This window comes from Dermacentor andersoni, chromosome 7 (assembly GCF_023375885.2).
Source record: "Dermacentor andersoni chromosome 7, qqDerAnde1_hic_scaffold, whole genome shotgun sequence".
In the NCBI taxonomy this organism is placed as follows: Eukaryota; Metazoa; Arthropoda; class Arachnida; order Ixodida; family Ixodidae; genus Dermacentor; species Dermacentor andersoni.
Genome location: NC_092820.1, coordinates 37677748 through 37699645, shown reverse-complemented (window position 1 = coordinate 37699645; position 21898 = coordinate 37677748). Strand labels below are relative to the sequence as shown.

Below are 21898 nucleotides of genomic sequence, written 5' to 3'. Positions count from 1 at the left end.
TGGGGCTACCACCAGCGCAAGCTCGCTGGCGACGTGGATCTGGTGGGGCAGGTCGTCAACCTTCATCCCAGTTTTGAGCTGCAGCAGCACTGCTCGGGTTATCGAGCCCTTGTCGGAAACGCCATCCACTCGCTAGCGCTCTCGGGTCACTTCAATCACTTTGCCAAAGGAGGCGAGCGCGGTCCCTACGTCTTCGTCATCCACCCCATGCAGAAGCCAGTGGATACGAAGCTACACCTCTTGTTCCTTGGGGTTGATGACGAGGCAGCGACGCCCCTTCACCTCCAGCTCCTTTAGTGCCGCCAGCTTTTGAGCAGCCTCAGGTGTCTTCATCGTTACCGCTCATACATGGTTAATCTGGTACGCTCCAAGGGCGACGGCGCGAGAGAGCATACCAACAGCATGAAGTGCGTCCCGGAAATCTTCTACCCGGAACGGGCAAACACGAGCATCACCGTGCAAAAAACTGTGTTTAAAATGGTGCATCCTGTAGGTAGCTGAGGCAAAATAATCTGGTAATCCTTATCTTCCTCCGTCGAAAGCCTGTTGCCACGGCTAACAGCTGCATATGCCGCTCCATTGGAGCCTATGATCCCGCGATCCATTCAGCTCGCGAGCCGGAAGCAGAATGAAGACGAGTGCTTTACCACCGAGCTATGGCGGCTTTTTTTTCTTTATTGCCGGTCTTTAGCCCGGATAAAAAAAATACAGATTCACAAATAATCACAAGGCACACTCACAATATGGTAAAAACGACCGCAGAACTTGTGCGGCTGTACATGTGCTAAAGTTCTCTTATCGCCAATAATAATTTCACACGTGGCAACCACTCTGGGATGCACTCCAGCAATTTTTGTTCGTCTACAAAGTTCCGTATGCTATCATTAAAATACTGGTGAGCCACTTTTGCATCGAGATCGGTGTGCCTTACTGCCGTTCTGCATTTCCAAATGATATGCAGGGCAATAAGCATGATCATATCGAGTGGGGTACCATCATCACTTTCTATTGGCAAGTAGCGAATCCCACACGCATCTAGGGGGAAATCTTTTTTGGTTGTGCGCTGGAGCACATCCCAGAGGAAAAAAGCATCCCAAGAATGCAGAAAAACATGTTCAATTGTCTCCTCCTGCCTGCAAATTGTACAATGCGTGCCCCAAGGAACAAAGAAACGTCTTTCAGCCAACCACGGTTTGACAGTCAGCGTTCCGGTGTGCAATTTAAAAAAGAACGTCTTAGCACCTGAGGGTGCTAGCATTGCCTTAACGCGCTTTAGAACATTATGCCCTTGGCCAGCTGTGTAGAGAGACCGACACAAAGGCACGGGAAGAACCACGTCATACAGGTCCTTGTACAGTTTCTTCCGGTTGACTTCACTCAAATATTGAAGTGAAAAACGCGCTGACAAAAACTTGCATGAAACCACAACTTCACGTAGAAAACCATAAACACCCCCTGGCAAACTGCCCGCTGAGAAAACCATATCGGGCAAGTGTTTGCCCAGGCAAAGTTGACAGACAGTGTATCAAAACGGGTTTTTTGCGTCCCTGAAGAAAAAAGAAAGCGATTGACTACCTGTCTCAAAAACAAATGGGACAATCCAAGTCCTCTATTTCGAACTCGAAGAAACAAATTGGTGCGACTTGATCTCTCCGAAGACGATGCGCACACGAACACTGCGAACACCCGGTGAATTGTTTGGATGTTTACCCTTGAGCAATGCAAGACTTGGAGGATATAGCAAAGTTTGCTCACTAAAAAATATCTTGCGAATTGTGGCTTTCGAAAACATGAAATAATTCCAGCGATTCCATTTGTTTACTCTGTCCCGCAGCTTATCTACTTCACTCCTCCAGTACGACTCACTCTTTTTGTAGCACTGAAGGGGAACACCCAAGTACTTCACCGGAGTCGTAACGAAACTCATGTTGGCAAAAGTGTCTGGGGCCCCCCGCCAATCCCCGTGCCACAATCCCAGGCACTTACCCCAGTTTACCATGCTGCCGCTCACAGTACAAAAACTTTTAACACATTTGACAGCCTGTGTTATACTGTCCAAATCAGTGCAAAACACGGCAATATCGTCTACATAAGCCAACAGGCGGACTTCAACCTCGTGCAGTTTAAACCCGCGGATACAGTCATTCTCCATGACACTCAAACAAAACGACTCTATATACAAGCAAAACAACAGCTGCGAGAGAGGGCAACCCTGACGCACCGAAAGCTTAACTTGGATTCGCGCTCCGACCACCTTGTTGACAATGAGCCGCGTCGAGCAGTCCCGTACGCCATGGCAACCCCCTCTCTAATTATTCTACCCAAATTCACATGATCTAGAATGCACAAAAGAATGTCATGAGGCCCCCGGTCAAACGCTTTCTCGAGATCAATTGTTAGCATTGCCACTCGTGTACCCATTGCATCGCAACATTCGAGGATACCGCGTGCTACGTGTATGTTTGAGCAGATAGTTCGGCCTTTAATTCCAAACGTTTGATGTGGCCGCACAAGCTTCGCAATGACAGTATGCAACATCTTTGCTAAGATTTTCATCATTATCTTATAGTCTCCATTAGTGAGACAAATTGGGCAGTAAGAAGTTACTCTTCGCAATGCAACGAGATCTTCTGACTTGGGCATCAGAACAGTGTGGGAAGATGAGAAGGACGGGGGTAATACTTTGTGCTGGAATGCTTCGATGTATACATCCGCTAAGGCTGGTGAGATCGCCCCCTTTGAAACATTTACAAAAGGCCGAGGTTAGACCATCAGGGCCAGGAGACTTCCCAGAATGCATACTTTCAATAGCACTTTTTACTTCCTCTTCCGAAATTGGTTCCTCCAATATTTCTTTCGTGCTTTCATCTAGCCTAGGCATCAACGACAAAAAGTCCTTTTTACAACGATCAATGTTGACTGCGCAGTCGGTGAATAAACCACTGTAGTGCTCGAAGAAAGCACGCTCGATATCTTCTGCTGCGTCGCGGACTTTTCCACAATGTTCCATTTCCGCTATCTGATTGCGGCGCGCATGCCACTTTTCTAAGCCTAACGCTCTTTTTCACGGTGCTTCTCCGATTATCAGCCTTTCAGGTTCTGCCCGCACCAAAACACCACGGTATCTTTCGATCTTAAACTGTTCTATTTATTGCTTCAGTACACGAATATCGTCCTTGAACATGCCGGGAATCCAACATTCCTCACTGATCAGATTCCTGCGCATCTGTTTTTCTTCCGCTCCCTTTTCTCCGCACATAGCACTCGCGTGCTCTAAGGCCTTGATTTGAACCACGTGCTTTAAGTTCACTAATTTTTCCCCACATGTCATGTTACCAACAGCAATCATTTCTTCAAATTGCTTCATTACATCGGCTATAAACATTTCGTCGCTTAGTAATTTCGAATTCAATTTCCATATTTGCCACTCAAAGCCGTTTTTCTTTTCTTTCGTGCTTGCTACTAAAACGCTGACCAAACAGTGATCACTGAATGAAAGTGCGCTCACATGGTACTCCTTAGAAAGGGCTATCAAATCAAGGCTCACATACACTCTGTCAAGACGGGCGTGGCTGGCTGCCTGAAAGTGGGTGTACTGTGTAGTCCTCCCACCACCGAGACATTCAGCCACGTCTTCCAAACCATCGTCCCTTATTATATCGCTTAGGGCAATGGTGCTTGCATCCTTATACGGTCGAGCGCTAGTTTTATCACTGGCTGAAAGAACACAGTTAAAATCACTGGCAATAATGAGGAGCCTATTACGCTGGGTGTACTGTTTTAGCTGATCTAAAATACTGCGTGTTTCCTCAGCGACAGGCGAAGCGTACAAACAAATAACACGCCATTCCAATGACGATAATAAAAAATCACAGACAATGAGCCGACCTGACGGGCATGACGTCACGGCTTCTATTTTTGCTCCAAGACTATGTCGGACGACTAAGGCGCAACCGGAAGAAGTTCCCACAGCATGGTTCAATATAGCACAGTATCGCACTAAGAATTGACGCACCATGCCCCCGGTCTCGTCGTCGCCCTCGACTTTCGTCTCCTGCACTGCTAGAATGTCCAGGTCCTATTCGCTAATTAGTCGGTACAGCTGACTTTGTTTCCTCCTTGAGGCAAGTCGACGTACGTTTACAGCGGCCACACGAATTGACCTAACCATTGACATCATTGCGAGGCGGTGAAAACCCGGGGGCATGACGCTCACCTCACTAACGCGCTTTTTTCCTCGGTGCGTTGTCACGGTGCAGTACTCAGGGCGGCAAAGGTGGAGTTTCCGCCATCTTGCGCTCCGTTGAAGTGTTCGGCCGTAGCCGAAGCGGAAGATGCCGCACAGGAGTCGTTTTCGCAGGCGGCTCGTCCGTTGCGACGGCGCTGGGCCCCTTCTCCTTTTCGCCTGCTTCGTGGGGCCGCTTTATGGTCGCACTGGCACTGTCGCTATCGATTTCTGCCACGGCACTTCCTCGGTGGGAGTCTCTACAGCTCTGCCGGAAAAATTGTTGCCGGTACTACTTGAAGCAGCCTTTTTGCTCCGATCTTCCACGACTTCATGCAGAAGCCCGGCTTCCTTCTGGCTTAACTGGTGCTTCAAGGAGGGCGTCCTGTAGAGTGTTCGGCATACAATCTTGGGTAGTCGGGATTCGGCCCACTCCTGCTGTTTCCACTGTGTCTGCCTCATCCGTGAGGTGGTCCAATGCGTCGTTTGTCTGCACTGGTCCGGTCACGCTGGCGTACGTCTTCGGGCCTTCCGCGTCCTCATGGCCGAAGTGGCGACAACGAGTGCAGCGCGGCACTTTGCAGTCCCGACGTATGTGGCTCGTGCTCTTACAGCACAGACACAGCGGAACGCGGCCTGGAACAACAACGAGAGTCAGCTCTCCGGCTATCTTGAGCTGGTGTGGAATGTCGTCGACTTTGACGTCGCCATGCAATCGCAGTCCCACTGAGCGAGTCGTCGAGCCCTTTTCAGTGACTCCTTGCACCCGCCACTTCTCCCGCGTCACCTCCAGCACTTTCCCGTAGGGTGTGAGGGCCACACGAATGTCTTCGTCAGTCACGCCGTCCAGCAACCAGTGTAGCTTTATGCGAACCTCCCGGTTATTTGGATCGATGAGCAAACATGGGCGATCCTTTACCTTGACGTTGACGGCGGTGAGCAATTTCTGAGCAGCGTCAGCACTCCTCATTGTTACAGCCCACACGCGGTTCATCTGATACGCCCCCAATGCCAAAACGTCGGGGAGCGCACCTAAATGGCCAGTGTGTCCCGGTAGTCTTCGACAAGGTAGGGCCGGGTTCTTCGGTCACCGTGCATAAAAACGGTGTTCGCAACGATGCGTCCGTATCGCAGATCGGGCACAATAACCTGATAATCTTCGATAGTAGAAGCAAAATACCTGTTACCGCGGCCCGCATGGGCCACCGAAACCGCTCCGTGGGAGCAAACCATCCCGCGACCGCTTCGCTAGAAAGCCGGAAGCGGAATGACTGAGCTATGGCGGCGCCGTGAAGTGGCGCACAAAAAGATTCAGCCATGTAGCGTTTGCATTACACGCAGATAAAATATGTGAATAGAAAAAGTATGCACTGCAACCAGTGAGCATTGAACTCACGACCCCTGGTTTACAATACCAGCGCTCTACCACTGAGCTATGGCGGCGCCGTGAAGTGGCGCACAAAACGGTTCAGCCACTTAGCGTTTGCATTACACGCAGATAAAATGTGTGAATAGAAAAAGTATGCACTGCCACCAGTGAGGATTGAACTCACGACTCCTGGTTTACAAGACCAGTGCCCTACCACTGAGCTATGGCAGCGCTTTTTTTTATTGCCGGCCTTCGAGATTGTACAGATGACATAATACAGAACAAAATTACAAAACAACTAAAAACATTTTGAACAAAAGATGAATGCCATCAGTCCAATAAGGACTGGCGTTGTCTTATTAAAATTCTCTCAGTGCTGTCAGAGGTTCTATCCTCGACAGCCACTCGGGTACACAATCTTGTACTTTTTATTTCAATGAATCTAGACATGCTTTCTCTGAAATACGTACGCGCAGGCCTAGCGTGTGGGTCACAGTAGTACCCAGACATCCTTGCACGCCATAAACTGTGAAGAAGGCCATTCAGCATTATTAAGTCGAAGGGAACCCCGTCCTCATTCTTTACCGCCAGATACCTGATTCCACGCGGATTTAACGGTAACTCTTTCTTCATTGTTCGTTGTAGGACATCCCAGAAGAACACCCCGGCCCAGCAATGCAAAAAGACATGGTCTACTGTTTCAGCTTGCTTGCAAATCAAGCAGTGCGATCACCAGGGTACAATGAAGCCACGTTCTTCCATAAATGTCTTCACTGAGAGTGTTCCTGTGTGTAGTTTAAAAAAGAGTGTCTTTACTCCCGTAGGCACCTCCATTTTTTCACTCGCTTAAGGACATCCTATTCTGGTCTTCCAGTGTATAGAACTATGTACAATGGCACTGGAAATACAATGTCGCAAACATCTGTATTAATGCTTTGCTTTTACCTTACCATAAATAATCAAACGAAAAACGAACAGAGAGAAGGCGCACACTATCAACAACTTATTTAAGGTAGCCCCGAAGCGTTCCCGGCATACTATCAGTACTAACGATAAGTGCCGGCAAAGCGCTTCTCAACCTTAGCCGGCATACCGTACGCAGAAATGGATCACGCACATCCCGAAAAAACAAAAATCTGTTGAAGAGCTGTCGTACAAAAATATGCGCCAAGTCCAGCCCCTCCTTCATTCACGTGCCTGAACAGATTGGTTCGGCTACACCTCTCCCAGGTAGAACCCCTGAAAAAAATGGCGAACACTTTGTGAAGCTTTTGCACGTTTACTCTTGAACAGTACAACGTCTGCATGACGTACCACAACTTCGTAATAAAAGACATGTTACACGCAGTTGCCTTTGCAAAAATTGACAGGTTGATGCCGTTCCACCTTTCTGCTTTTTCTCTAGTTTCTTTTGCTTGATTCGTCCAGTATTCATCGCTATTTTTGTAGCTGTCCATGGGACCACCTAGATATCTGGTCGGGGTTCTTATCCAGCTCACATTTGCAAAATTGTCCGGGGCCGAAGACCACTCTCCGTGCCACAAACCAAGCGACTTCCCCCAGTTCACTCTACTGCCCGTCACATCACAAACCTTTTTCACTACCCTCATCGTTTCCGTCACACTTTGTTTCCTTGTACAACACACTGCGATGTCATCTGCATATGCCAAGAGCTTGACTTCTGTGTCTGCCAAGCTGTAACCGCGTATTTGATCATTTTCAATTATGGCCAAACACATAGCTTCTATGTACATCCCAAACAAAGGAGGACTGAGGGGGCAGCCCTGACGCCGGGACGCATGAGGTTAATGGGGGCCCCCAATGATTTATTCACAATTCAGCGTGTTGTGCAGATCTGGTACGCCAACGCCACTCTCTCAGTGATTGTGAAACCAACATTAACTTGATCGAAAATGGCAAACAAAATATCATGAGAGACACAAAGGCTTTCTCAAGGTCGAGCTGGAGCACTGCTACTCCGCCCGAAATGACGTCACAGCACTCGAGCACGCACCGCATCGTGTGAATATTTCAAAAAATCGACCTTCCCTTGATACCACAAGTTTGATGACCAGCAACTATTTCCTTTAAGACGCTTTGAAGTCTCGCTGCCAAAACCTTCATAAAAATCTTATAATCAATATTGGTTAACGATATCGGCCTGTAAGATGTCACCAGCCTAAGTTTGTCCCCTTGATCACTCTTAGGGATGAGTATGGTATGCGCTTTGCCAAAGGAAGAGGCGGCAAAGCTTTGTTAACACACGCATCATTAAACAGGCTTGTTAGCAACGGCGACAGTTCTTTCCTGAAAGCTTTATATAAGCAAGCGCCCAGGCCGTCAGGTCCAGGCGATTTGCCTTGGTTCAAACCATCAATCGCCTTTTGAACTTCGCCTTCTGTTATTTTCCCTTCTGTTCGTTCTTTTGTGACGGCATGCGACCGAGAAAAAAACTTTTCAAACTCGTCTACATTGGCTTCTTGAAACGCATAGAGCGACTGATAATACTCTAAAAACTCTTGGCCTATGCTCTTACTGTCTTCAGCAATTGTGCCGTTCCATAGAATCTTATCGACGTGATTCCATCGACCATGCGCTTTTTCAATTCCAAGCGCCCTTTTCGTGGGCGTCTCCCCAGCTACTAATGCATTTGCTCTTGCGCGCACAATCGCTCCTTCACACCGTTCCTTGTCAAGCTGCTCGATTTTATCTTTATTGGTTCGCACGTCTTGTTTATACGCACCTGGCTCTTCGCACTCTAGCGCTATCAGCTGCTTAAGTATCTTTCGCAAGCCCTTCTTTCATTTCCTTCTCATACATTAGGCAGCCCGATCTTTCAAAGCTTTCATTTTTTACGTTTTGCTTGAACCATTCCCAGCTCTCTGTTATTGCTTCACTATTTCCCTCACTTACTCTCCTGATGGCCTCATGTACTGGCTCTACAAATGGCTCGTCTTTTAGTAGTAAGGCATTCTTATTCCATAGGTCCCAATTAAAATCTTCTTTCTTCCTCTCCGTGCCTATATGACATTTCACCAAGCAGTGATCTGAAAACGATACTGGTGCCACAGAATAACTATGGAACTTTGGTATCATGCCTTGCGATACGTATATGCGGTCTAACCGCGCATGACTATTACCTTGAAATAACGTGTACATGACTTCCCCCTCCCCCTCCAGGCACTCACAAACATTGTCCAGTTCATTATAAGTAATTAGCTTTGTCAACACGCCACTGCTTTTATCGCGAATACCAGCAATATTGGCTCTATCCCGAGCCCTTAAAACACAATTGAAATCCCCCAACAAAACCATGCACTTATCAGTGCTAACATAATGGAAAAGGTTCGCAAAAAATGAGGCGCGCTCTTCCACAGCATTCGGCGCATATATGCTCATGACTCTGAATTCAAGGTCACGAAAAACAAAGTCACAAAAAACAATCCTTCCGCATTGACGTGAAAATACATTTTTAACAACAAGGCCAGGCAATTTCCTAACAAACAGAACACAACCGGCGGACGTCCCTACTGCGTGGCCCATGACCGCATAATATCTAGTCATGAAACACCGCACCATGCTCCCGGCCTTGTCCTCTCCGTCAACCTTTGTCTCCTGGACAGCTAGAACGACTAGGTCGTTGTCAGTGGCCACCCGTAGGACTTGATTTTGCCTACGCCTAGCCGCCAACGCTCTTACCTTTAGTGTGCCAATAGCGAGCGACGGATTAGAAGCCATGCTGAACTAAAGCATGTGGGGACCCCTTTTGGGACCCCTGTCTCCTGTGCACGCGCGACTTGGGCCATTCGGCCGCGCGATCGCTGGGGACACGCAGTTCCAAGCCTCATTTTGGATAGCGTACATTCCCCGCGGCCGCGGGCGCCGGCGCGACGCGGAGCCTGCTGCTTGCGCGCGCGGCTCACGTTACGCCGTGCGCCGCGCGTAAGAACAGTGCCTGAGAAGCGGGGTGCACCCACATATCTGGCGCCCAACGTGGGGCTTCGGCATGGCGTCGGAGCAGGCCCCTTTGCGGCCCCCGTCGCAGCCTGAGTCCTTGGTTGCGGACCTTCTGTCGTTTGAGGCAGCGGACAATGCTGTAAGCTTCAGGGATGCTCTTCGTGGCAACCCCATGCTATCGGATGCCAAGTGCGACCCCCTAGGGACGCCCATTGGTCAGTCCGTTCGCCCAGCGGCACCCTACGGTCCAAGCAGCGTGAGCCCTTTAACTGCTCAGCTGCTTCGGCGTTCTGCCGAGCAGGAGCCATCCCGCTCCGCCGGTGACTGCGATCCGCTATCCGGCCTCAGTTGGCCTGGAGGGCAACCTTTTCGCAGCACCGTCGGCCGGCCTCCCATAGGCTCGCACGACATTTCTCCGCCGTTCGCCGGTCCCTTAGGGCCACGAGCGGGCACATCCCGGCAGGCACCCTGTGAGCCTCGCCCGGACCAATTGCCGCTGCACAACGCAGCCGCGCAGTTGCTATCATCGCTGATGGAAATGGCGCAATCTCAGGCTAGCGTCAGGCCTCCCGTGGTGGACCCTAGTCCCCCTAGGCCTGCCCTGCCGAGCAACTTCAAGGTACATATCCCGACGTACAGCGGTTACTCAGACCGCATGAGCGCTACGGAATACCTGGAGTCTCTATGCCAATACCAGAAAGCGATGGGGCTGGAAGACAGCGTGACTATAGGCTCCGTGCAGGAGTAACTGCGGCGCAGACGAGGGCGCCCCTCGCGGCGGAATGCGAGGAGCTGGTGGGAGACGCGCGCGCGAAGCTCTCCGAGCGTGTGTGTTTGAGCGGTCTGAGTGCGTCGGTCTTGGATTGCAACAGCAACATGCCGCGTTCTAACGTGAATTGCTGCGTTGTGAATTGCCACAGCACCTACGCGAACTCGCCTGGAACAAGTTTTTTTAGGTTCCCCAGCAAGCCGTACGAAGCGAAGAGACGGGAACGCTGGATTGCTCTTGTCCGACGACAAAAGTGAGTCGCAGCAGCACCCTACCAAACGTGCGCCGTTCATATGTTGTTGCATTCATTTGCTTATCGTTCAGGATGCTTCCTTCACATTACTGTACGAGATACAATGCATTATTTTGATAGTCATATGCGAAGTTGGAATGAGATCGCCTGTTATTCGCCTTAAACTCTAACAGGGTTGTAAACACTACCCGTTATACATACAGAGCTTAGAATATGCAATTTTGGCTACATCTTAGCGTTTGCTTCGTGGCACGTAGCCTTAACTGGCCTGATGTGTTAGGGTTTGCGTCATTTTTGTGTTGTTATTGCCCCGCCATCGTAGCGGCGTCGTCGGGACAGACTACTGTCCCGACGACGCCGGTTCGGCCCCGCCTGCAGCAGCTGCGTTTCGATAGTCTAGCACAAACAGTTTAGGCACCACAGGTATCGTTTAACGATGAGGTTGAGATGTTGATCGAGGAGGATAGGTGTTTTTAAACGCTAAACGCGTGTGTTGTGCGATGTCAGTGCATGTTAAAGTATCTGAGGTGGCTTAAATTAGTCGGGAGACCTCCACTACGAGGTCCTTCATGACACATGTGTCGATTCGAGGCGTCAGACCACACAGTTTACGATTTTTGTTTTTGGGGTTGTTGCCCACACAAACTGTTTTGTTCGCAGCAAGGACGGCGCAGGCTGGTGACCTACTCCATACACAAGGATCTGCAGCAAACACTTTGTGGGCGGTGTAAAGGTGAATGAAGAGGGGCATCCAGCCTACTACCCCTCCATATTTCCTGCTACATACAGGGCAGCACCTGGCCCACTCTCTGAAGACCGCTATGTCAGGTAAGAAGGGATCCACATTAACATCATCATACAGAGCTCTTTGCTCACAGTTACTGAAGATCTGTGTGATATATTATGCGACTTTCAACTCTCTTTGGACTAGGTGAACATTGAAATCTCTGTTTATTCTGTAACTGCACTTCAATCCCACTAGGAAAAGAAGAAGGCAAGAGCAAAGGATGCTGCTGGACAAGCAGACTGCTGAGGTGCATGGACAAGCAGCTGAAGCGGTAATGAAGTTAATTTATGTGGGCGATGAAGCCCGCTTTTTTCCAGGCCCTGTTTTCATCGTCCACGGTTTTTGTGCAGCGAAAACTAAAATAAATGCTCATTTATTCGTTCATTTACATTTCATAGGCTGCTAATGTACACGAACAAAGTGTGGAGGCCATAATTCTGGAGGCTCAAGCTGCTGGCAGCGACAACAGTCCAGTGTCTTCTGACAGCAGTCAAGGCGCTCTCTTTGATTCTGGCCTGCGATTTGTTCACGTAAGAAAGCATATCCTATGTCAGGGTTGGGGTATTGATTAGTAATTGTCTTTTAACTTATTGCTTCCAGGTGTCAACAATGACAGAAGATGGACACTCGTCCTTCAGCAGTGAATTCACCTTCACTTCTGAGTTGACCGATGAATATGCATCATGTTATATTAGCCACAAGGAGGTGTCCACTACAGGCGTGGGAAGATGTAGCACTACATTTATTGACAAAAGCTGTGGGCCTTTATATAAACAACCCATTTTCGCTGGTCACAGCTCAGTTACCGAAGATGAAGAGAAGTTTCATTCTTTAACAGCTGTCAGTTTTAACATTTTTGCTCTTCTTTTAAGCGTTTTGCCACCCATGAGGAGGGCCGTGAGCGAGTTGTGCATTGAGGACAAACTTCTGTTATTTCTGATGAAGTTGAGGCATGGCATGCCATTTTCTGTCCTTGGAGCTCTTTTTGATGTGCACAGAACTACAGCAGCACGAATCTTCAAGGGAATGCTCGTGAATTTGAATGTGGCCACAAAAAGTTGGGTCTACTGGCCGTCACGAAATGTTATTCAGTCAACTATGCCACCTGCATTCAAGGAGCACTACCCAAGTTGTAGAGTAATTATTGACTGCACGGAGCTTGAAACTGAAATCCCAAATGGAGTGGAAAAACAGAACCTATGGTATTCACATTACAAGAGTAGGCATACAATCAAATATTTAATTGGCATTGCACCCAATGGCCTGGTCACTTTTGTCTCAAAAGGATTTGGAGGACGGACTACAGATTCAGTGGCAACTGTTGAGTCTGGATTTCTGTCACTACTAGAGCCAGGGGACCTGGTGTTAGCAGACAAGGGTTTTCCTGGCATAAAGACAGGTGTCGGTACCCAGAAAGCGACATTGGTAATGCCACCGTTTGCTAGTAGTCAGCAGTTCACTGAATCGGAAGTAAATGCAACATATGAAACTGCGTCAGTACGAATACATGTTGAGAGGGTCATACAACGACTGAAAATATTTGATATCACACATAAGATTCCGTGTGAACTCACATCTTATGCAGATGCAATCCTGCATATGATAGCTATAATAACCAATTTGAAAAGTCCTATCTTTGCAAAACAGTGAATGAAGAGGGGGACTTGCCCTGCAAAGGACGTTATATGAAGTGTATTTATTGCACAACCCACATATATGTATATTTTGGTGTAAGTATCAGCCAGCACATCTCTAATTGTATCAAAATATCACAGTTTTGGCAGGGCAGATGACAGGAAGTTGACCACGTTATTGATGTGTCTATGCTTGAATACACAGGAATGGCATGCTTCCAGCCCTTTCACGTGTGTGCGGTTTTGTTTTGCAGTCCACATTTTCATTCTTTGGGTTTGCCTCATAGGCCTGCACATTCATGTAATGCCTTCAAAAAGTACTGAAAATAAAAGCGCCTTAGCTTTGGCACAGCAGACAGCAGGAAGTCACTGTCTTTCTTGACAGGTATCATTAGCATGTCTGCGCTCGAGTACACATAAAAGTGGCACACATCGAGTCCCAGCACATGCATGCACATCTGAACTTGAGTGAAGTACTGATGACTACGTCGTAGGGAGATGACTTCATCGCCACACAAGTAATTTAGCAAGGGCTTATTCTTCAGTGTGGTGTTTCTACGGCTGTACGGGCACTTTATTTCAAGCAGGATCGTTTCTCCATATTTGTCTCTGAAAAAAAAAAACACGCTGGTGTGGTCTGAACAAAATAAGTTTGCGGAACTCCTTACCTAAATATGCCGTCAGGTGAACATGCCAGCCAAGGCTCCTCGGGGCACACAACTAATCCGAATTCTGCGACTGTCACCTCATACTCTTTCTGAAATGCTACACGAGCTTTTGGCTCCATTGCCACTCCATACTGGACAGAGGGACCACTGAAGGGCACCTCCATTACCATGCGCTTTGCACGGTCATGAAGGCCCTCCTCAGGGCAAGTCAGGATCCTGTGTGCCTGCAAAGTTTTATCACTGATAATGAATATTCACTCAATGTACCGAGAAAAATGCTTTTCTGTCCATTCCAAATAAACGATGTGTCACACCTTTGTGGCAGTAATTCTGGGAAACCTTTCGTTTCCCCAGAGAGCTTTGTTTGCCAATGTCCGTGTACACAAAGTGGCGACATCCCCTGGTTCAATTGCCACGTATTTTCTGTAAACTTTCAGAAGTGGGTCAGGCAACCTACACGGGGAATGCCAAGAAGAACTGATCGGAAATTCTGCATGCTTATGCAATTCATATAACATTTAGCTCTGCCTGAATGGTGGACTACCCTACAATGAAAAGCATTGGTCAGTCGTGCAGGTAAAAAAAATTACTAACCTCTCGATGAAGTTGATCCTTTTCAGAATGAGCCTGCCCTCGTGCAGCTCAGAAGAAAAGCAGTGAAATATTTGGTAACTTCGTTCCCAGTCAAATAGGTTTAATGAAGGTGACCCAGGAGAGATGGTTTGTGTGGGCTCAGGAGGTAAGCTTTGGGATTCTGCGCGTAGGGCATCCACTAGTGGGCAATTTATGCTATCAAAGAATTGAAGGACGTGAGTGACGGGAAAACTCTTGGCACGTACTGAAACGTAAAAACATGGTCATTAGTAAGTGCTCTTCAATCTGCCAACCTTGTGATAAACGTTTTCAGTCAGATGAGCATTGTGATGAAACCCTACCTGGCTCTTTCAAGGTGCCTTCGACTAGTGAGTGCTTGGGGTAATATTTCCTGGAAGCAGGAACGCCCCATGCTCGTGGTCGACTTGTTTTGCTGTCGCACGTGGTGGTGTGCACAAACAGCGCGACAGCAGCAGCGTGTTTGCACTTTCCAGCCACTCCTGCCTGGCAATTGCATCTCGCCGCCAGCACCCTTCTGTTTTTGTCAACCTAAAAAATTTAACTTTCAGCTCTCAAACAATACAATTAATATTTGGGCAACTTACGTCAATCTTGACAGATCTCGCAGGTGCGTTGATTCTGGTTTGCGGTATGCACTTTGCCGTGATTTCCGAACCTCCATCATGCAGCAGCTCTTTCACGTCATACACATGATCGGCTTCTAAAAGGAGTCGTCCTTTACGAAGGTTCCCGCCGCGGAAAAAACAGCTTAGGTCGTTAAGCTCGCCGAAACCGGTCGCCAGTAACGTGGGCACGCCGCTCGACATGGCTCGCAAAGCTCCCGCGCCGAATTCGCGCGCGCACATCTCCCACCACAGTTTATCTCGTGGCCGCTCAGTGGCGCTACCAGTCAGCCGACGATATCGCCGTCTGGGTAACTGCACGGAGCCTATAGGCACCATACTGCCTGTCTCGCTGACCGCCCAAGCTGCGCGGTGGTACCGCCTAGTCGGACAGCGCGCTCGTACCATGGAGGAGTTTAGGACGCTGTTCAGCCATGAATTCCTCCCTCCTGACTATGAGCGACGCATGCGGCGCGAGTTGGAGCTTCGAATCCAACACAGGGACGAATCTCTGCTCGAGTACGTGAGAGCCATGCAGGAGCTTTATCTCCTAGCAGAGCACTCGGCGTCGAACTCTGAAAAGGTGGAGCGGGTGATTCGGCAAGCCCATCCAACCTTCGCCGTTTACCTTCGAAACGGCCGGTTCCACGACCTGGACGATTTGGCCGCTGAAGCGAAGCGTATTCAGGGTGACATTCTGGCCGCGCGGGCCTACCGCCCGCCGCCGCCAGCATCGTTGCCCCTTGAACCCCGGTGCGCTTGGAACGGCGGTAACGTGCTTACGCCCGCCCCTTTCCGGCTAACCGACGCAACGGCAGCCCTCGTTGGAGAAACGGAGCGAGGCGCGTGGGAGCTCTCCGACCGCGCTCTTGACCCGTACTCGTATGCCAGGCGGGCGCACACAGTTGCCCAGCCCGGCCGAGCACGAAACTGGGACCGCCGAAGCGGCCCGGCGGTGGAAACTGATACCAATGCCCACGCGGCGCAACAGAAACCACCGCCGGCGCGCAGCGCGCCGCGAGCAGCTCCGCCTGCACGCAGCGTCGTCTGCTACAAGTGCAATGAGACGGGCCACATTGCCCGGGAGTGCACAAACCGCCGCGCTACCGAAGGGCACAATCGCCCGACGGGAAACGGCGTGCGCCGCCGGTGACTCTGCCTTCGCCGGCGGTGCCTGAAACAAGGGGTTCCTTAGCCCCGATGGCGGGTAGGGTCGGAATTGATGACCCGTCGCCAGCCCCCTTCCTTGCGCTCACGATCGCTCGCCGAACGTTTGCAGCGCTACTGGACAGTGGCGCCACAGCCTCGCTGTTCGGGGAGGAAGTTTTGGCTCACTTACGCCGGCACTCAGTCCGGCTGCGAGCCTGCAACACCGCCTTCCATCTCGCGAGCGGTGCGGCTACCTCGTGTGGCTCGGCGAGATTGGTTGTGCGCTGGGAGGAGCGTGTACGCCGTCACAGGTTCGTGTACCTCCCTGGTCTGTCCGTACCCGTGATAGTAGGCCGAGACTTTCTGGCCCGCACTGGGATCGTGATAGACATTGCGAACAAAGGATACAGGGAGGGCCCTGGTGCGCCCCTGAAACCTTTTGCGCATTTCCCTGTCGCTTCGGTGGCACCTAGAGCCCCAGGCGCGGCACCATGGCAGGAGGAGGGGCGAGTCCCATTGACCCCCCAGACTCCGGCTGTCACGGAACCCGCTGTACGCGGCCCCTCGTCGGCCAGCGAAGCGGGCAGAGCTCGTTGCGAGACTCATTCTCCCGAGCCGAGCGCAGCGCTAGCGGATCGGATTTCATGTAATCCTACGATCGCAAGCGCGCGCGGCGAAACGAACCGCTCGCTGCCGCCTTTGCCTGGCAGTTTGTCGGAACGTGAGAAGGCGCGCCTGTCATCGCTGCTGAACCAATTTCACGCGATGTTTACAGATCGGCCGGGACGCACCACTCTTGTGCGACACCGGATCGACACAGGCGACGCGCTACCGTGGAAATGCAATCCCAGGCCCGTGAGTGTGGCCAAAAGGAAAGCTATCGACCTCGCAATGGACGAAATGATCGAGACTGGCGTAATCCGCCGATCTAATAGTCCATGGGGTTCTCCGGTAGTGCTGGTCCCGAAAAAAGACGGCTCCTCTCGTCCTTGCGTGGACTACCGCCGACTCAATGAAGTCACTCGGAAGGATGCTTACCCTATGCCGAGCATTGACTCAATCGTGGCGAGCCTAGGTGGTGCACATTATTTTACCACTCTAGATGCTAGCCGCGGTTACCTGCAAGTGCAGATGGAGCCAAGGGACGCGGACAAAACCGCTTTCACCTCACATAGAGGCTTGTACGAGTTCACTCGCATGCCCTTTGGCTGCTCGGGTGCTGCAGCGACTTTCCAGAGATTGATGGACAGAGTTCTCGGAAGGGCAAAATGGCAATACGCCCTAGCCTACCTAGACGATATTGTCCTCTTCTCTCGCACCTTTGAGGAACACCTCCGCCACTTGGAGGACATCCTCGGAAGGCTGCACGCTGCCGGGATCACTCTGAACCCGAAGAAAACTCAGATCGCAGAGACCCGTGTCTCACTGCTGGGCTTTACAATTGAGCGAGGCCGTGTTTTGCCGAGCGAGGACAAGGTCCGAGCTATCCTCGGGTACCCAACGCCGCTAACATACAGGCCCTCAGACGCTTTTTGGGCATGGTGAATTACTACCGCCAATTTGTGCCAAACTGCGCCGCTCTACAGGCTCCCTTGACCTCGTTGTTGAGGAAGTCTACAAGCTGGAGCTGGGGTCCGGAGCAAGATGATGCCTTCAGGGCTCTCTCTAAAGCTCTTGTGGACACCGCCGAGCTGAAGCTGCCCGACCTGAACAGGGAGTTCGTAGTCCAAGCTGACGCGAGCGACCTGGGTATAGCTGCGGTGCTGCTCCAAGAACATGAGGACGTTCTTCGGCCAGTGGCCTTTGCCAGCCGGTCGTTGACGCCCGCAGAGCGTAACTATTCCGTGACCGAACGTGAGTGTATAGCGATAGTGTTCGCTTTGCGTAAGTTCGATCACTACGTCGACGGAGTGCCTTTTGTTGTTGAAACGGATCACATGGCGCTCACCTGGCTGAAGCGCTTGCGCGAGCCCTCAGGCCGCCTCGCGCGCTGGGCATTGACGTTACAGCGCTACAACTTTGTTGTTCGCTATCGGAAGGGGAGCACAAACGTGGTGGCCGACGCCTTGTCGCGCGCCCCCGTTTCAGACCCGGACACCTTTGACCGGCACCCCTCCGCGACAACGCTTCTGAACGAAGCCGGAGCCCTTGTCTCCAATGGCACGGAAGGAGCGAGTTCAGGCGGCTGTGCGGCCTATAAGCCGCCGTCGCCGGGCGAAAGTGCGTACCTGCTGGACCCTGTAACGTCCATGGGTATCACATTCAGCAGACGGGAGCTGCTGGAAGCTCAGCGGAAAGACCCATTTTGTCAGCAATTCGCTGACGAGCTCGAAAAAGAGCACAGCTCCGAAAGGGAGCGAGGCGGCAACGCCGATGGGCGCAAATTGACAGCTGGTATTGCTGTTGGCGCCGGGTGCGACGCAGCTGGTATTGCTGCAGGTACGTTGTATTCGTATCTGCTGGATGCTGATGGCGTGCTCCTGCGCTATATCCCATCTGAAGAGGCTCCTAATTAGTCCTTTAAGGTGGTGATCCCCCGCAGTCTACGGAGGGCCACGTTGAGCTATTTCCATGACTCGCGGTTGGCCGGACACGCGAGTGGCCGTAAGACTTATCTTAAGTTGAGCCGCTCCGCAACCTGGCCAGGCATGAAGCGTGATGTACTTCATTATTCTCGCTCGTGCCGCGTGTGTCAGACTGTGAAGCCCCGTGGTGGCAAACCCCCCGGCCTCATGCAGCCGATCGACAGCCAGCTACCCTGGCAAATCGCGGCCTGTGACGTAATGGGACCTTTCCCAAGAAGCCGGCAAGGTCACACATTCCTGCTGGCCGTCACAGATCATTTCACGAAGTGGGTGGAACTATTTCCCCTTCGGAAGCTAACGGCACGCGTCATATGGGACAAGTTGCTCGAGGTATTCACCCGCTTTGGCTTTCCGGCGGAGTTGATCACTGACAACGCGTCCTATTTCACGGCCAAGGTGTTCGTCGATGTCTGTGCAGCCTTTGGCATAAAGCACCGCAAAACAACGACTTATCACCCTCAGGCCAATCCCACCGAGCGGATGAACCGAAATGTGAAGCCCTTGCTCGCGGCCTTTGCCCGGCAACACAGGGACTGGGACGCCTGTCTCCGCGAGATAGGTTTCTCTTTGCGCACATCGGTGAACCGTTCAACTGGGTACACGCCCGCTTTCCTCAATTTCGGGAGAGAGCTGCCAAACCCTATGGATCGCGTTCTGCGAACCGGCAGCGGGGCGAGCGCCGTTGCGTCGGGTCTCTCCGACTACGCGGTGCAAGTGCGCGCTAGAATGAGCGAGGCCCTTTCTCATGCCCGCACCAACCTGGCGAAAGCACGCGCTGGACAAAAAGCACAATACGACTGGTCGCATAGAGAGGTACATTATTAAGTAGGTGACCTCGTCCTCAGGCGCAATCATGTGCTGAGTGACGCAACAAAGGGCATCTCAGCCTCTCTGTCGGCCAAGTGGTCGGGCCCATACCGAGTGGAGACCAAAATGTCGCCTCTTGTGTATAAGCTGGTGGACTCAAACGGTAGACCATCCGGCGGTCCAGTGAACGTTTCTGACCTCAAACCTTTCGTTGCCAGAAGCAGCAACTGGGAAGAGGAAGAGACACAGCAAGCGCAACCGAGCAAGACGGCGGATCTCAATCCGCGCACTCGCCGGTATAACTTGCGAAAACGCTCTTAGTCGCCGCTTCTCGCTGGTAGGCAGAGGGACCTTATTCCCCGCCGAGCTGGCAAGCGGAGAGGTGTGACTATAGCGTGAATGCACGCGTTAAAGCGGAAAAAAGGCACTCATTAGCCGAATAAGGCGCTTTTTATTGCGCAGCTTCTGCTGAGGGCCGTGGTGAACCAAAGTGATCCGTGAGCCCGCCGGCGTGAGCTGTGAAAGCCGACCTAGCCGTTGCCTTACTGCTCGCGCCCGGTGAACTTTATGCTCCAGTGGCGCTCGAGTGCCATGAAAGACACGGTTAGCGTTTCAGCGCTGGCCGGAGGGATGCATGAGGCTACCATAAGCCCAATATGCCCCTTTAGGTGAACATCCTCCTTCCCTCTGGCACCCGCCTGCAAAGGTGAATGCGCCAGAACGATGCGTGATTGGCAAGCTGACGGATGCAGTGTGAGCTTCGTGTTCTGCGTGTTCTGTGTGTGAACATTGTCAGCGGAAGGTGAGATTTGCTTGTAGTGTTATTATGATCGGAGTGCGATTAGTTGTGTGAAGTGTTGATTGTCAGTGTGGTGCCAGACGGACGCCAACAATGAAGCCGTCGCAACACGCCTCGAGGACGACGACCGACTCGCCCGGGTCTCGCGGGAGCCGTCGCCGCCGCCGCGGGCGCCTCCAGTCGCAAGCCGTTCGAGAAGCCACTGCGGTCGCACTCGCTCCTGAGACCACAGCACGACCCGTTGCGCAAGCTGGCGCTGTAACCACCTCCGCATCCTTCCAGGTGCGGTCGCTGCCGGTGTCTCCACAGCCAGCTGCCCGCTTGCCTCCACGCCGCCATGTCGCTACCTGGGCCTTCCAATCCGGTTCCGAAGCACCACTTTGCTTCGTGTCGACGAAACGGTGGAAGGAGCAAAGAAAGGTGGAGAACCACGTGAGCGGGCGAGAGATACCACGCATTTTCGCGGCCGCACGCTATCAGCCATGGTCGAGGCCTCGGGTGGAGCCGTCATGGCCTCGGACCCTTCGGCAGTGTACTGCGGCGTGTGCGGTGTGCTGCGGCTGTGTGCTGCCCATGACTCCAGCGCGGTGCACAAGCTTCACGTGAAGGGGACGGAGCCAGCTGCGAGGAGCCCGGGACGGATCCAGCCCCACAGGTGCTGCAGAACACGGACCCGGACGTCAACCCGGCCCTGCTGCGTTCCGTTGTCGGCGCTCTCGCTTCGGACCCTGTGTTCGCGGCGACCATCACGGCAGCTGTGCAGCAGGCGACGGCGCTGGCGCCGTTCCACAACTCCGTCCTTTCTCCGGAAGCCGGAGGCACCGACCCCGCGAGCGAGAGTCTCGACTTCGACATTTTCGCTTGAGAAAATAAAACAGGTCACACGTCAGCTTTGCCTTTGATTCCGGTCGGCTCCCTCATGGGCCGGCCCGAGTCTTCAGGAGGGGGGGGGGGGATGTGGGGACCCCTTTTGGGACCCCTGTCTCCTGTGCACGCGCGACTTGGGCCATTGGGCCGCGCGATCGCTGGGGACACGCAGTTCCAAGCCTCATTTTGGATAGCGTACATTCCCCGCGGCCGCGGGCGCCGGCGCGACGCGGAGCCTGCTGCTTGCGCGCGCGGCTCACGTTACGCCGTGCGCCGCGCGTAAGAACAGTGCCTGAGGAGCGGGCCCCTCTCGCCCTCTCTTCGGTTTCTCTCTCCTTCAGCATCGGAGGTGCGCGGGCGCTTTCGCCCGGACAGGTTGACTTTCGGTGCTCATGGCTGTCGGACGTGCGGAACCCCTTGGTCCCGCGCCCCTCTGAGCAAGGCGGCCCCCTTTTGTGTGGCGAACCTGTTCGGAAGAGCCAGCGTGGCGGAGCAGACTTCCCGGGAGCTTTCACCCGTAGTCTGCGACTGCCACCCCAGTGCCGTATTCCTGTATTGTACTCGCATTTTGTACATAGCAGGAAATAAACCCCCATTCGTTGGTGCCACGGTTGGAGTCGTCTCTACGCCTTGCCGGTGAGTCAGCGAACCCGCCGCGGCGCCCCTTTGCGTGCGCTGCGGAGTGGGGACGAGCTACGTGTCTCCTTAGACCTTAGCTAGCCGGGTCCGGGCACGTTAGCCCGAAGCCCCACAGGCATAAGGTAGGCCCGGAGCATGGTGCTTACCCTTCACGACCAGCCCTCGGCTAGCCG

General features: G+C 52.1%; 1 protein-coding gene, 1 long non-coding RNA gene and 2 other non-coding genes across 4 annotated transcripts; 2 read left to right on the top strand and 2 right to left on the bottom strand.

The window, feature by feature from the left end:
* Positions 1 to 5596: 5596 nt before the first annotated feature.
* On the bottom strand, positions 5597 to 5668 carry TRNAT-UGU (transfer RNA threonine (anticodon UGU)). The gene has a single exon. It is a non-coding gene; the product is annotated as a tRNA-Thr (tRNA).
* Positions 5669 to 5753: 85 nt separating this feature from the next.
* On the bottom strand, positions 5754 to 5825 carry TRNAT-UGU (transfer RNA threonine (anticodon UGU)). Its single transcript has one exon. It is a non-coding gene; the product is annotated as a tRNA-Thr (tRNA).
* Positions 5826 to 10355: 4530 nt separating this feature from the next.
* Positions 10356 to 11685, top strand: LOC129385893 (uncharacterized). The gene is made up of 3 exons (XR_008613378.2): positions 10356 to 10573; positions 11234 to 11401; positions 11556 to 11685. It is a non-coding gene; the product is annotated as an uncharacterized lncRNA (long non-coding RNA).
* Positions 11686 to 11804: 119 nt separating this feature from the next.
* Positions 11805 to 14444, top strand: LOC126535402 (uncharacterized). Its single transcript, XM_050182283.3, has 2 exons — positions 11805 to 11890; positions 11961 to 14444. The coding sequence occupies exon 2, from the start codon at positions 11970 to 11972 to the stop codon at positions 13008 to 13010; it is 1041 nt and encodes a 346-aa protein (XP_050038240.1). The 5' UTR covers positions 11805 to 11890; positions 11961 to 11969; the 3' UTR covers positions 13011 to 14444.
* The last annotated feature ends 7454 nt before the right edge of the window (positions 14445 to 21898 follow it).